This window comes from Sodiomyces alcalophilus (assembly GCF_042370955.1).
Source record: "Sodiomyces alcalophilus JCM 7366 unplaced genomic scaffold ACRALscaffold_8, whole genome shotgun sequence".
Classification (NCBI taxonomy): domain Eukaryota; kingdom Fungi; phylum Ascomycota; class Sordariomycetes; order Glomerellales; family Plectosphaerellaceae; genus Sodiomyces; species Sodiomyces alcalophilus.
This window is the reverse complement of record NW_027263539.1, coordinates 165,782-179,679: the sequence shown is the minus strand read 5'-3', so window position 1 is coordinate 179,679 and position 13,898 is coordinate 165,782. Positions and strand designations below refer to the sequence as shown.

General features: G+C 50.8%; 7 protein-coding genes across 7 annotated transcripts; 3 read left to right on the top strand and 4 right to left on the bottom strand.

Annotated features, from left to right (window-relative positions):
- Positions 1–66: 66 nt before the first annotated feature.
- On the bottom strand, positions 67–2,764 carry ACRALDRAFT_1065501 (uncharacterized protein). The gene is made up of 3 exons (XM_071017171.1): positions 1,827–2,764; positions 1,121–1,692; positions 67–1,057 (listed from the first exon to the last, which is right to left on the bottom strand). The coding sequence occupies exons 1-3, from the start codon at positions 2,068–2,070 to the stop codon at positions 866–868; spliced, it is 1,008 nt and encodes a 335-aa protein (XP_070871379.1). The 5' UTR covers positions 2,071–2,764; the 3' UTR covers positions 67–865.
- On the top strand, positions 293–575 carry ACRALDRAFT_212788 (uncharacterized protein; the record flags this gene model as incomplete). The annotated part of the gene is made up of 3 exons (XM_071023948.1): positions 293–379; positions 458–481; positions 513–575. The coding sequence occupies 3 exons, from the start codon at positions 293–295 to the stop codon at positions 573–575; spliced, it is 174 nt and encodes a 57-aa protein (XP_070871380.1).
- On the bottom strand, positions 2,221–2,971 carry ACRALDRAFT_212786 (uncharacterized protein; the record flags this gene model as incomplete). Its single annotated transcript, XM_071023947.1, is given in 3 exon segments — positions 2,221–2,261; positions 2,281–2,888; positions 2,913–2,971. 3 exon segments carry the CDS (start codon positions 2,969–2,971, stop codon positions 2,221–2,223), a joined length of 708 nt encoding a protein of 235 aa, XP_070871378.1.
- A 149-nt stretch (positions 2,972–3,120) lies between these two features.
- ACRALDRAFT_1094887 (uncharacterized protein) lies at positions 3,121–5,055 on the top strand (the record flags this gene model as incomplete). Its single annotated transcript, XM_071019743.1, has 17 exons — positions 3,121–3,133; positions 3,166–3,188; positions 3,237–3,262; positions 3,298–3,338; positions 3,389–3,436; positions 3,487–3,581; positions 3,614–3,675; positions 3,718–3,786; positions 3,813–3,889; positions 3,925–4,102; positions 4,165–4,274; positions 4,306–4,585; positions 4,616–4,624; positions 4,661–4,672; positions 4,716–4,833; positions 4,895–4,908; positions 4,964–5,055. 17 exons carry the CDS (start codon positions 3,121–3,123, stop codon positions 4,986–4,988), a joined length of 1,200 nt encoding a protein of 399 aa, XP_070871377.1. The 3' UTR covers positions 4,989–5,055.
- Positions 5,038–5,831, top strand: ACRALDRAFT_1065500 (uncharacterized protein). Its single transcript, XM_071017170.1, has one exon. It carries the CDS (start codon positions 5,499–5,501, stop codon positions 5,715–5,717), a length of 219 nt encoding a protein of 72 aa, XP_070871376.1. The 5' UTR covers positions 5,038–5,498; the 3' UTR covers positions 5,718–5,831.
- Positions 5,830–6,316, bottom strand: ACRALDRAFT_1065499 (uncharacterized protein). The gene has a single exon (XM_071017169.1). The coding sequence runs from the start codon at positions 6,279–6,281 to the stop codon at positions 5,982–5,984; it is 300 nt and encodes a 99-aa protein (XP_070871375.1). The 5' UTR covers positions 6,282–6,316; the 3' UTR covers positions 5,830–5,981.
- Positions 6,317–8,954: 2,638 nt separating this feature from the next.
- Positions 8,955–13,863, bottom strand: ACRALDRAFT_212782 (uncharacterized protein; the record flags this gene model as incomplete). The annotated part of the gene is made up of 28 exons (XM_071023946.1): positions 8,955–8,963; positions 9,015–9,421; positions 9,480–9,612; positions 9,707–9,808; positions 9,897–10,014; positions 10,138–10,186; positions 10,219–10,295; positions 10,345–10,392; positions 10,464–10,583; positions 10,637–10,665; positions 10,698–10,815; positions 10,888–10,938; positions 10,992–11,074; positions 11,111–11,308; positions 11,391–11,520; positions 11,592–11,631; positions 11,673–11,728; positions 11,766–11,798; positions 11,875–11,950; positions 11,989–12,005; positions 12,075–12,225; positions 12,268–12,307; positions 12,384–12,420; positions 12,459–12,477; positions 12,533–12,648; positions 12,737–12,975; positions 13,043–13,553; positions 13,601–13,863. The coding sequence occupies 28 exons, from the start codon at positions 13,861–13,863 to the stop codon at positions 8,955–8,957; spliced, it is 3,270 nt and encodes a 1,089-aa protein (XP_070871374.1).
- Between the last annotated feature and the right edge of the window lie 35 nt (positions 13,864–13,898).

Here is a 13,898-nt window from a genome sequence, read left to right as displayed (position 1 = left end):
GTTGGCTGGTTGAGGGCTGGTTAGTGAAAATATCTTAATGAAATTTGATGGGTATAGTGAGTCTTAAGGAGAAATTATAGTATAATAGAGAAGTAAAAAGTCGGCTCGTATACAAACTAGCCGCGTAAGGGAGGCGGGTGGTTATAGAGAAAATATAGCAGGAACTAAACCTATAGCAGGAACGGGTATCCCGAGTCACGTGATTTCATGTCACTACAGCTACACTCGCAGCCATTCGCCCGGTCAGCCATTTCCTATCTGTAAATACAGCTCTCTTACGCCCGTCGAGTCAATGTTCGATCCAATCAAGATAGACTATCGGAATCAAAACCATGAATCAAAAGCATGCCTGGCTGATCTGCTACACAAGTACGTATTTGTATCATAGTAGAGACTCTTGTCTCTTGAAACAATACTATTAATGCTATATACACTCAATTATGCATCATGCCGACAGTCGCCCAATGGCCGACTGCGCGGTGTTTGTCTTTTGTTCATCACCACGAGCTTAGGGATCCAAGGATTCGATTTTCGATCCTTCCCGTGTAAGCTCTTTTCGTTTCTCTGCCAAGTGAACCCGAGCCAAAAATCGCCGTACCTATAACCCAATCCATGCGCGGGCATGATGAAGATCATGAAAAGAAGACGAGTGAAGAACAAGGATGAAAAAGAAAACGCCGAGCCGTAGCCATGCAGAGAGTTTGCCCGTCCGCTTGTTTGCAAGCCGCTGAATAGGGCGAAAGGAGCGCAAAGACGGAGGTGCGTTATGGAAATGCCAGAAATCCGTTCCGCCAAAGGGCCCAACGTCCCATGAGCTCCATCAAACCATGAGCCCACTGACCTTCTCCTCCGTGAGACCATGCAACTAGTATTTGGTCGAGTAGCGCGCGGGAGAAGGCGAGTACGTTTGGTCGTAGCCGCTGCTGTGTCCATAGGGATCATCGGCATACACCGTCGTTCGGCGGTCGTCTTCTGGTAGCAAATCCTTGATTTCCCAGTTGTTCATCCTTGTTCCGACAGAGAACTCGAGGTCTTCGCGGGTGATCGAATCCCAGTACTAAGGAGAAAAGCATCATTAATTTCCATCCAACAGGAAACCACGCGCCAGGAGCAGACATACCTTGTATACCATCATGATGCCCAAAAGGTTGCAGACCGTGGCAAAGAACAAGCCGTCGAGGTAGTGGCTCAGCGCTTGGCAAATCTCGGTACTGACGGCGTACATGAGAACCTGGCCCACCACGAAGAAGAAGACGCCAAAGGTGATATCTCCGAGCGGCCAGCGGTCGTGCAGCGTGCGCGTCACCAGGATAACCTGCATCACAATGTAGATGAACAGCTGGATGGCGTTGAGGAGGTACAGGACCACGAAGAGGCCGACCGTGTTGGTGGGACCCATGCCGGCCCAGCCCATAAACGTCGCGAGGGAGACGAGGAAGGACAGCGCAAAGGCGAGAAACGAGATGATGCGCAGCATCCACACCGAGACGGGCGTCCCGTCCTCGTACAGCTGGAAACCCACGAACCCGTTGATGAGCAGGCACGTCACCAGCGCCGACGCGAGCCCGTTTTGCGCAGCCACGAAGTAGGGCCATGGTGGAGATCCTGGGGGAATGACGCCCGCATCGACGCAGAGGGACACGAAAGTGAGGAGCATGTAGATGTAGAAGACCATGAGGATTTCCTTGCGACCTATACATTGTCAAGGTAAAGGCAAAGTTAGCACATCGTTTTCCGAGTTTCCCTGAACTGGGGGACAGGGGCTACATGCACCCTATCGCCCCATTCGCGCATCATCTTGCCATTTTATATTTCTGTAGACGTACCGACGGCAGTAAACTTCCCCCTGACGTGGAGGATCATAATCACGGTCATGACCAGCGCAAAGATGTGCATGGCGCTAGCACCTCCCTCGAAAATGATCGTGTTGGCCAGTTCGATGTTACGGGCGTAGCAGTCGGGTTCGATGCCGAGCCGCCCGCCCGTCGCCGCAGCGGCGGGCCCGATCGAAGCACATAGCGGCAATGGTGTGTTACGACAAATGTCGGTGAAGTCGCCAAAGCCGGACATGGTGGGCGACGAGGCCGTCGGCCGGGAGGGGAGGCCGTGACGAAGGAGAGATAAATATAAATAGGTGTGACGTCGGTGAAGAAACGGGACCGGAAGGTGGTATTAGGGGGTGAGATAGGCAGGCGAGAGCATGTACGCCGCCAGAGTCGTTTAGGCCGTCGGTGGGCAAGTGAGGGCGGAGAAAATGTGACCTTGGCTGTGGTCCCTGACGCTGCTGAGGGACGCGGTACGTAGAAAGTTGTTGGCTGGGCGTAAGGTGAGCGCGTCGGCCAGCGGTGTCAAAGAACGAAGGGATGACTATCGTCGGTCGACCGAGGAGGTATGGTATGTGTGTCGTAGGCGCGAGTTTCAATATATGATAGACAATGGCAAGGTCCGAGGAACGAAGGACGGCAGCACTAGGGAGTCGGTGACTGGGGTATCGAGAAACGAAAAGACGGTTGAACGAGAATGTCGACGTGGCAGAATGATGATTCGGTCCGAGATGGCGAGATGGCGTGATGCGAGCGAGTGCAGATTGACGATGAAGATGCTTGATATCGGCGGAACAAATCGCAAGGAACGAACGGAGAAAACGAGTGAAGTGCGTCTCGGACACCGGAATGGGGAGGGGTGGACGTCTCGTGGGGGACTCGGAGCCGAGCGGTTGCTGGACGACGGTGGCCTGACGGATCGTGGTGAGGGACGGTTGCCGTGGAAAAGGGAGAGGGAAAAGAGTGAGGGCAGGAGGGTTTGGGTGCCAACCCCGAAGTGGTCCTAGCGTTTCCTGTTTCCCCTCGAAATCAATGTAGAACTTGTTATGGATCATGCCAAGCCGTCTGCCCAAAGAGTAACATTTTTACTCGCTGGGTATCAAGTAGACGCGACCAGGGAAACGTTCATTCGTATCCAAGAAATTCATATATGTTTTTATTTATTACCTATTTATTTTTTTAAAAAAAGTCCAAGGCGAAACTTCAAGCAACCTAAAGTGTTATCCATTATCAGTCATCATCGAATATTAGCGGCATATAGGAGAGGAACAATATATCGAGGCGCAATCACCATCCAATGTACGTGACTTGTAAGGAATTGAGGTATGGTGTGCAGTGATAGTTCCCTCTGACGACCTTCCGAGGGTCGAGGTAACGACCTGGATCTATACTACTATCTGAATTCCGGACCAGATGACTTGCGACGGGCGGAGATTACCGTCAACATAGTAGAGTAACGGACGCCAGTCTTCAGTGGAAGCATCGTTTGGCCAGTAGATCCGGAGATGGTTGCTGGTGTCTCTACTCTCGACATGGTAGCGACCGGGTCATCATTTTCTTTACAGTCGATCCCGCGGTTTCTCTTCCATCGAGACGCATAAGCCCAGCTGATCGTGTGTCTTCGCTCACGGTACGCACAACAACCAACCCATTTGAAACCCAGCCGCTGTAGCTCGCATGGGACGTGATAAAGATGATCAACCAACTACCCATCCATGTCGTGTTCCCCAGCCACGGGTCCTCTACCAGCAAGAGGCAGTGCGACCCAGCACTTCGTTGCCGCACGATAGATATTGCGGGTGAGTGATGGCATCATCTTTCATCCCTCACCAATATATTACTTCGAAGACCTGTCGACCTAGAGGAACGCGGTAATTCCATTGGCACAGTCGAGCGAGTTTGGTCACATGAACAACCTAAGAAGATGGTGTTCGCAGTTGTTCCCAGGGGAGCGCCACGGATCGTGGGCAACTTGACATATCGGACCAGTGAGCAAGTTGACGATGGGGGCCTAAGCTCATCGGCGGCTTATTCCACGAGGATCGGAATGGCACGTATTACCCATCGTCACAGCAGAACGGAACAAACCTTCCTGCCCGAGAGCCACCCACGCCTCCAGCACCATCGTCGCCAGACATCGGACATTTCTCGACGCTGCACTTCGACGATGAGACGCCAGACACACAGTACAGCAATTGCATCCTCTCGAGCAACACCCGCTTGAAGGCAGGCACTCCCAATGTACCTGGGGAGGACCAGTCCTTCGCCAACGAAAATCAGTACCAAAACGCCATCACGAAGGGCACTATAATATATGCGAGGATGGTTACGCGCGACCGAGGCAAGAGTGCCACGCAGCCCAGGGATACAATCAACTCAACATCGACGGCATCGGTGACGAGGACGTAATGAGCTATACTTCGTACACGAGACTTCAACTCGGGCTCACTCGTACAAAGGCTGAGAAACCGCAATGAATGAGCCAACCTGCTCAACACCCCAAGTCTCCTCGATCAGGCAAACACAGCTGTCCGGCCGCAATCCAGCGCCGGCTCAAAACTACCCCTACTGTATATTGCGGATCACGATTCCCGACAGTCGAAGCACAAGCAATACAATACGGACGGGGAGGACAACGACGTGGTTGAGGGATTGAAGGGAGGGCAAAGGGATGCTGCTCCCTCCCGGACAATGGCCACGGACGCCAAGAAAATAAGAAATAAATCTCCCACCTTTTTACCTTTCTGGCCCCCAACTTGCAAGTGAAGTTTTTAGAGGCCTTTGATGTGGAGGATTTTCTCGTGTGCTTTTCTTTTTGCTTGCGTTTCGTGGGCAAGGGCGACGGGAATGTTGGACGCTGTAAGCCGACCTATGTATGGCCAGCGTGCGCAGGGAGTCTCGAGCCAGCCATTTCCATTGGGTCTTGCAGCACTGTCGGAGAAGTAAACATCGACCAACCAGCGAGGCTTTGCTGTCGGCCAATTGCCTCTTGTTTGTTGTCGTGATGGTCGTCAGTAAGGATCCTGGCAGGGCCTGGACGGGGCCCCTCTTTTCGACCTCATTGACATTAGTGTACTGCAAGACCGTGAATATGAGGGGAACATAGCCTAAGTATGACGGGCATAAGACGAGACATGCAGATCCATGGGACGACATGACGGGTGAGCAAGAAAACAGAAACAAAAAAGGTGAAAAAGGACGAAAATAACCCTCCCTGGATAAAGTATAGAGGCAAGAAAAGAAACCAGGCATCCATCTGCCTACTACGTTGTATATGCTGTAACGTGCCCAGCCAGCCCCTCATTGATGTCATGTTGCGGGGATCCGAATCGACCGATGGATGATGGAACGGTGCTGATACTCCGTAGTTGTAGTGAGAAAGCGGAATAGAGGGTCCCTCAATGAGACTCCGTGGTCATCCGAGCTAATTACCTTCTCAATTCTGCACTACTTCGTAGCATGCTCGGACAGGCCCCTCGAGTTGCACGGCGAATGAAATTCCAATAATAGCGAACCCTGTGATGAACCTCGGTTGATGAGGCGGGAGACGAGCAAACAAGTTGGACTGGTCTTGGGACGAGGCAGGCGAGACAAAGGCTTGCGGTCTAGGATCGCTCTTGAGAGGGAGAAGCAAACGGACACAGTGATAGCCGCCCGTAGACACCGAGTCAAGTCATGTCGGACCGATGCTTTGGCGGTTGCCCGACGGATGGGACGTGGGGAGAATTCCGACTGCAAAAGAATGGAAAGGGGGCTTTTCCAATCTTTGACCGCCGCCGTCGAAGACAAAAAACTGGATGCCTTTCCGATCTTGTCTCAAGTTTGCCGCCTCCGTCGCCGCTTCGGTTCGCCCAAATCAACCCCTCCTTTTCCCTCGCCTTTGTCTTTCAATAGGGGGCCCCATGAGTAATGCACTTTGCAGAGCGCCCCATGGTTGAAACGACCTAACCTGCGCACCCCATCTCTGGAGCGTTTCTCGCCATTTAGTTGGAGCACCGCCCGTGAGGGAAAAAGGGGGTGGACAAGGGATGGGCATAGGATCAAGAGAAAGAAAACAAGAGAACGGAAAGGTGTAGGAAGGCAATGCGCTCAAGGATCACTGTACCGCTAGCGCCATGTCGTTCTAGCGTAGGTATGGCTAGAGACCGGGCCCTGGGCTCAGAAAGAGTTGTGTGCATTGATGGCGGTTGTATCGTCGGGGCAAAAGTAGGCAGCAATCCGGCCGGTCGTCAACCGCAACGATCGTCCCCATGCAGGCCTGGAAGTGAAGCCAACCGGAATCCTGCTTGGGGTCGAACGAATCAGCTGACCGCCTCGTCCTTGTTGCCTCCCCAGGATGGAAATGACACCCTGTGTGAAAGTTGGGATTGGCTGAAGAAACATGAAATGTGCACCGGACCGTGGTGTTGATGTGATTGTGGATATGGTGGGCAGCCAGTTTAACCAATCACAAGACATATAATAAGACTAAAGGCAGTTAAATATGTACGAATAACCTGTACAGCCTTGTGCTCGTTTGCTTATTCGAGGACCTTTGTCTGCTCTGGCACAACAAAACAACGCGAAACGTAGGTAGACTATGGTGACAGTCAACTCGAGATTAATAGAAATGGGAAAAGTGTGTGTGTATACATGTGGTGTGAGAGCATAATGATCGTGACCAGTGCTATGCTCGCTATCGAGACGACGGCGCAGTGACAGTGTACACACGAACGTACGGTACATTAGTACATTAAATACACGAACACCACTGGTCCCGAAAACCCCACCTAGGTAGCGCATACATACTTTTACACTGCACGAGAACGTCGTGGGGGGAAGACAGGTCGCGGTGCGGATGCTACGAATATATTGCATCTAGTGACGTGACCTCACGAGTTGGAGATTGCTTACTAATTCGTAAGAAATAAAATCGGAGGTGGAAGAGGTTCGCGAAAAGCCAGTGCCGAATAGGAGAAGCAATGGTGTACATATGTATTCGTAAACGTTGAAAGTGGCCAATACCCTGGGAAGTACAATATACTTGCTTTCTACTGCATATCTGTACTGCGTTTCTCGTACCCGGTACTTCAGTCTCCAATCGAGCTTGTTTCTGGAGCACAACCTTCGCCCGGGGTGGGAAACCGCGCCATGCTATGTGTGGATTTGCCCAACGGGCTTTGGGTCTAGGACAGCCTCCACTAATTACACGTGTACTTCGTGGATACATTGTACAACGTATAATATGTACTGCGTACGTTGTAGGTATGTCGTGTTGCTCCCCTCGCCTGAAGGAGTGCACATCACATACCAATTTACGTTGTATAGGCGGCTCCTACTTCGTAAAAGCGAAACTGAGCCACCAACTACCTCTGTATCTTGAAATTTCGTTCGTTACATTACATATTCGCCTCTATAAAAGACGGGCCAGGGTTAGCGATATTCTCGTCTCTGAAGGGTGAGCCCAGACTGTGAGTCTGGCCAGATTCCTTTGCTTTGCTGCCACAGTCTAGTCGGGACCTACGAATATAACGTACACCGTTCCGTCCGCCGGACGACCCAACTACTGCGTGAGTGACTAACGACGACAATGACGCCAAGATGATGGCTGAGGGGAACCACTGTCCTGGTTCAGGGCGGCACGGATACAGAGTACTCGTATTACAACGTATGTACAGTATGTGCACACTAGAGGGGACACCGCGGGACATATCCGTGTGTATTCGCCGTAATGGACACGGTGAATTCCGACACACAGTACAACACAACGTAGGTACCTAGAGGACATGGCCGCGACTGATATATGGATACTTCGTAAGCACAATGTACAAATGCACATCCATAGTACCATGTGCCTTGAGCAGGTACCGCCGCCTCGGCGCTGGTGTGCCCGAATCCATCCACTCCACAATGGATGCGTCGCTTCGTCACCCGTGATTTTAACCCACATCTGGCCCAGCCATGTCCAGTCCGTTACGAAACCATCACATGGCGGGGATCAATATCCCAGCTCGAACTCGCTTCGTACACTAAAAATCACTATTAGGTACTCGGGCATGAGTACTGCAACCAACGATCCATGTCTATCGTGAGTGATCATGGCAGACCTTTGCCTCGGTGCGAGCCATTTTCGACGACGTCAACGCTGTTGCACCACTCTACACGTGTACGGATACTTGGCAACGCCCTTGAACACTGGCGATCGTTGTTCGTACGCCCACGGGGAGGGTTCGGCTTAACGAATACTCGCATCTAATATCGGTGATCAGACCTTCCAAAACACCCAACTGGCTGCAAGTTCACTTAAGATAGCGACCTTGGAATTGACACCCAGGCGGCCGCAGCGGTACGGCTTTACCAGTGGGGTTGGATGCTTGCTAGTCGGAATATGCGTTCCTCAGCCGGCTCTCGAGGTGGACAACGAGTTTGAATCGTGTCGACCGGATAAGCATCAAAGAAGACGGATATACGGATGCCATCCGGTTTGTCCCAAGCCCGAGGGCGCGAAAGAGAGCTTCCTCATCATGCCCCATGTTGGACGGTTCGAGGGGTGGGCGGCGAGGAATTTTTCATTGTCCCACGTCCTCCTATTCGTCACGCCGTAGAACACGATGATTAATAAGCCATTGGGGCTGAGAGAGTACGAATATTTCGTAAGGTTTTCTTTGTAGAGTCTGCCATGTGAGAGTCTGAGAGACTGGCCACTCCACTTATTATATTCCCCTCGAAAGTATCAAAAGGTGCTAGTGTGGATTGACGCAAAGCCGACGAATCGTGAATAGGCGACTCCCTTGGAGACGCCGCTTTGAGGACGCCGGGCTTATTTGAGGGATGCCCCGAATCCACCACCAAACGCGTGCATTGCTGGGAAGGGGTTGTACGGAGTACATACAACGTATTGATCATTACGGGTGTTGTGTGGGAGTGGCTTGTTGCGGAATACTTGGTCACTTCCTCCCAGCCAGGGAATCTTTCACTGAATACATACGTATTGCCTAGTGAAGGCGCCGCTGCCGATAAGTATCAGATGTTGCAAACGGAAAGAAAGCACGCGGCCGGCCATCCGCGAGGTTGGTGGTGGATATCACTGGGTTGCAGCCGAGTCGGAATAGAATGCACATTCATGACATTGTGATGGCCCCGCCTCGTGTCTCAGGACCCCTACAGACAATATCTCTTGGAAGTTTACGACCGGAAAAGGCTGTGCATTACCTCAGGGACTAGGAAGGAATGGAGTTGTTGGACAGGCGACGACACCACCACGATCCAGCTCTTGACTAGAGCGGTGGGGAACGACGAGAGTATTCGTAAAAGTATGTAATCACTCGGGAGTTGGAAAAAAACCTCAATACCTATGAAGACCCTTACCGATTGCGGTTCTAAATTCTTGGTTATCGAGATATGAGCTGAGATGTACACTATGTAGATGTTCGTATCCGACTTTACGTACTGAGTAGAACATGGTACTAGACCGTCGCGGGTTGTCAAGGTGATCTCCGAGACCAGTGACAGCGGAAGCAACCATCGCGAGTTGGTCGTCCCAATATCAAAGACGAGGCGTGATGGATGTAAGCGGTCCCGCTTTGTAGCCGAGACGGCCGGTCTTATGTGGTCCACGACTCACGGGAGACGCAAGTTCTTGGACCGGAAGCAAAGTCGGTGACGACTACAACGTACAAGACAAAGGATGTCGAGGGGGAACGACGTGGAGTAACTGTTTTCGTAGTTTTCGTTGGGAGGCCAGATAATACTTGGCGCGTCTTCGGTTGTCTTCGGTGAACGAGAGCGTATCGCTGATTCCGACCGGAGTCTTTCCGTAGGCAGGCCCGATGCGGTGAATGGGTAATTATGTACATACAACCTACGTACGGACCCCCCGGGATCATAACGTATAGCGTACCCACCCGGAAGGTTACGGAAGGCCAATTCATACGGTTCTTCGCTTGCAGGTATGTTTGTTGGTAGAATGGGAATGGAAAGGCGGCTGATATCAAATGCCTCACAGACTGCGACGAGAGTGAACGACACCACTAGCTACCTAGAGCCGAAAAAATGACATGGCACGAAGCTAAGAACTGAATTTGCTTTACATACATACCGTTGTAGATGACATGTCTCCGGAGGCGATGGGTAATCATTGGGCAGGCGTTGTACTCCGTTGATTTGCTGCACCATCTCATGTGCGCCGACATTGTGGGGAATATTTGGCGTTCTACGAATATGGACGAAGTAGTTTCATTCAAAGGCTGTGCACAGTATTAAAAAGGAATTCTGGAATAATTACCCATGTATGGACCTAAAAAAGATACCTGATACAACGTATAGTACGTTGCACCTCTCGGTACCCAGCAAACAATACGATGTACGATTATTAGCAGATATTGCTCTCTGTTCCGTGCCAGACTTTAAGAGGCACCAATCAAATCGTAGTAACATGCGGCCAGAAGATTCGTTCGCCCAAGGCCAAGACGCTTGTGTCTGTATCCCAGGTCACTTGGCGAGCCATCTCACGCCCGAGCGACTTTGCCTTCCTTTTTCTTACCTTTTCTTTTCCAAGATATCCGCCTCCCAAGTCGCCATGCCATGGCCCCTTGTTTCGATTCTTTAGTGAATAGGCCGGCCAATTTGGCGGCTGCATACATACCGCGCATTGTTGGTCACCAGTGTATTAGCGGGATCCGTCGTTGGCCCAAGTAGCACTCGAAGAATTGGGAGGCGTTCTGTCCGTCACTTCTGTCCGATAGGACTGGACTTCGAGCAGCAGTGGGGGTCCGGTGGAATCTCGTGCTCATTTGGTTTCCAGCTTATTAAGGAATGAGGAATGGGTGCATGACGGGGGGTTGTGTCGGAGATTCTTAGTTGCCTACAACGTATTTCTTATGCATTTTTACTCACCGACAATGCCGGCCTCTTCCTACAACGTAAATATGTTGTACGTTGTATAGCGAAATTTGAGTGTGAAATTGATGTTTCCGGCTGCGTATGTATGTACGTTGTACATTGTATGTCGATGCTGCCAGCAGCCAACATTGGCCAGAACATACCTAGGCTAGGGTAATGGAGCGCGCAATATGAATCTTCACACAAGTAGCCAATATGAGGTGTCATACCATGTAAGGATGCATACATGAGAGCACTTGCACCATCACAGGCAAAGGATGGGCGGTTGTCTCTGCCTCGCCCTTCGACCGTAGGCCTCGCAGGGATTTGAGCCCTGTTAACCATCTCGACGTAAAGTCGACGTTGATTTCCCAGGGGAAATACGTGGTACGCTCGGCATTCAATCACTCAGCGATCAGAGCATCTACAAACGACTCTATGAGGAACTGCGTTTCCTCGAGACGGTCAAGTAGTGTAGTGTAATAAAGTTGCCTGGTTCTATCCTTCAAGATCTGGTCTATCGGTGGCAAACTGTAATAAGGACTGGGCTCCATTCTCTGACTCGAATCCGTCATGCGATTGATGGAATCAAAAGGGGATCGATCGTCTCGAGATGAAGCTTCGGTCTCTGTGGGAGCAAGCAGCCAGGGGGCATGCAGTAGGTACAATGTCCATAATAGGAGGTGGAAGCAGCGGCTTCTAAGGTACCATGATTCCTCCATCCATCGCATATTGGGCAATAAAAACACGGGGCTTGCTTTTAGGTGTTGCGTTGGAGCGCTTTATCGGTTGGAGGCAGTGGCGTTGAGCAACACTTGCCCGCGTTGCGTCGTCTCGTCTTCATACATACATGACATGTACATACACTAATAGTTCTCATTTAGGCTCCTTCCGCTAGAGGCATGGGACAGTCGGTGGGTGGTAGATTTTCTGCCAAGAGTAACATAACCTGAACGTGGACACGCAGGACAAAGACTAAAAACAGCTTACTCAGTATGGAATGCCCTGTGCGAAACAGAATCTGCTGGAGAGTGGTGGGTCCGATGCTCAGTAATAAGCGTTTCCACCTTAAAGACATGTTACAAGTAGGGATCCCTACAAGTACGTTGTACATATCTGCAGGTGTTTTGCGTATTCGTATATTTACGTCGTGTATGCATTTATACCTATATTCTTTGGGCTTACTTCGTACCTACTGTTTATTCCCTGCTGCTGGCGGAAAGAAGCCATGCTAGGGAGAAAGACAGACTCGGAAACGAGCAAAATATCTTATGTGTATGTACATTGTCTCCCTTGTACGTTGAACGGTGTACGTTGTATGTGCTTTCCGACAAAGAGTCATGATGTCCAGTTGGCAACCAGTTTTCTGGAAAGATAGGCAAGGGGCCACACGAGGCGCGCGATGGATAGTCCGAAGCGAGAGATGGCTGGCCCATGGTGTCATTTGTCGAAAACTCCCCTTCCCCCAAATGAGGCGCCAGGGTAGGGTGGTTGCAGGGTTTTAGTTGACGAGATCCTTCGTGCTGTGTTGCCGCAGACTCCGCTGGAATGCTTCACGACGAGGCTACGCCACTTTTTCCTGGACTGCTGCGTCGAAACTCGGGGCTGGGTCCTGAAATTAGCTGCTACTGTCGGCGGCGATCGTCGGTTGCATTCTTGCGTCCTACGCTGTAATAAATCTACCTCTCGTCATATTCTAACTTGAAGCATGCTCGGATCTTGGTTCTGCTCCTGCCTACTTGAATGCTTTCTTATTCCAGAGCCTCCTTATTTCACAGTAGCTGGGCTCTCTTGCCTGTTTCAGGTGCATTTTTCCCTCCCGTCTTCTTATACGTTGTATTCGTACATACTTCGTATGCTGGTCATAATGGCATGGAGTTTCCGATGTACGTTGTAGGTACTTTTAGATAGGCGGGAAGTATACGTTGTATGTATGGGTGCAGCTGTTATTCGCTCTACTATGTACCTGTAATCAGAGAGTGGTGGAGCATACAACGTATAACACCGCACAACAAAAGTTAGTACTTAAAATTTCATCCTTTATAAGTACCCACAGGTACCTCTCGAGATAGCCCAAGCATCCCTTAGTGGTACCACAAGAGTGGAGGTTGCTTGTTAGACAGTGTTTCATACTGTATGGAGTACAGCGATCAACAGATGCTCTATTGGAAGATTGTACTTTAGGTGGCTTGGCTTCCTGCTTATTGGGATCCGTAGGGCGGATCCGTACCTTGTATCTGTTGGCCATACTGAGACCAATGTCCATTTCAGCTCTAGCAGTAACATCGTTGCACTTTGTGTAGGAAGAAGGGAGGAAGGAAGGGACGGATTAAGACGGAAGGGAATAATAAAGGATGTACATAAAATGAAGCTGCGAATGTGACAAAGCACATATACGTCCCGTACAGAGTATAGTATTGGTCGCTACTCGCCGCCTTGTCCTGCTTCGTATTGATGTCTGTATGTATTGTTACTAAGTACAGGTACATATGTACGTGCGTTGTATTCCAGGTCATCAGGTATGCGAATACAGCATACAACGTACTTCGTAGGTGCGTTGTGTACAACTTGATTTCGTTTGACCGACACGGGATTTCCACGCTCCACCCCACTTCAAAGTTCACCCACCCCTTGCTTAGTTTGGTGGCCCATGAACGGCCATTGACCTGAGAAGGGAGGGTCCCTGTGAGAATTTGATAAATCGGTGGGAAGGGGCAACCACGACCATTGGATAAGCAAGTACAACGTAAGTGGAGGATACTACAGGAGGGGAAAAGTGAAAGTTGGAAAACTGCGCCAGCCCTCCTTATCCAGTCAGGAGCGGGTCCGCCAGAAGGGACTGGGCCCCTGAGGAAAGAGCTGAGGTAGGTGCTGGGTACATAGATACAACGTACTGATTTACGTACCACTCTAATTACATTGCTGGGTGCGGGTAGGGTAGGTACGAAGTAGGTTTGTCGATGGGCAGGTACTCCGCACAATGCACGAATTGGAGCTGCCGCGTAAGAAAGTTCAAGGTTCCAAAGGTTCCAGACAACATGGACACATCCCACGACATTAAACATTCACTCCACACTTTTTCTTTTCTTTCGCCTGGCCTTGGGACCGGCTCCCTGAGTTGCCGCAAGTGGTTCTGGCTCTGGTCTTGGTCCGAGTCGAGTGTTCCGCGCCAGACAGCCATGAACCGTGAGCCATGAGCCACGAGAGGCCCCCCTC

Excerpts from the sequence above, each read along its gene's own strand:
- ACRALDRAFT_1065501 (XM_071017171.1), bottom strand. The coding sequence starts at position 2,070 with ATGTCCGGCTTTGGCGACTTCACCGACATTTGTCGTAACACACCATTG. Across the intron at positions 1,693-1,826 it reads GGGGAAGTTTACTGCCGTCG|GTCGCAAGGAAATCCTCATG; the intron begins GTACGTCTACAG and ends GACAATGTATAG. Across the intron at positions 1,058-1,120 it reads GCATCATGATGGTATACAAG|TACTGGGATTCGATCACCCG; the intron begins GTATGTCTGCTC and ends TTTTCTCCTTAG.
- ACRALDRAFT_1065500 (XM_071017170.1), top strand. The coding sequence starts at position 5,499 with ATGTCGGACCGATGCTTTGGCGGTTGCCCGACGGATGGGACGTGGGGA.
- ACRALDRAFT_1065499 (XM_071017169.1), bottom strand. The coding sequence starts at position 6,281 with ATGTCTTGTGATTGGTTAAACTGGCTGCCCACCATATCCACAATCACA.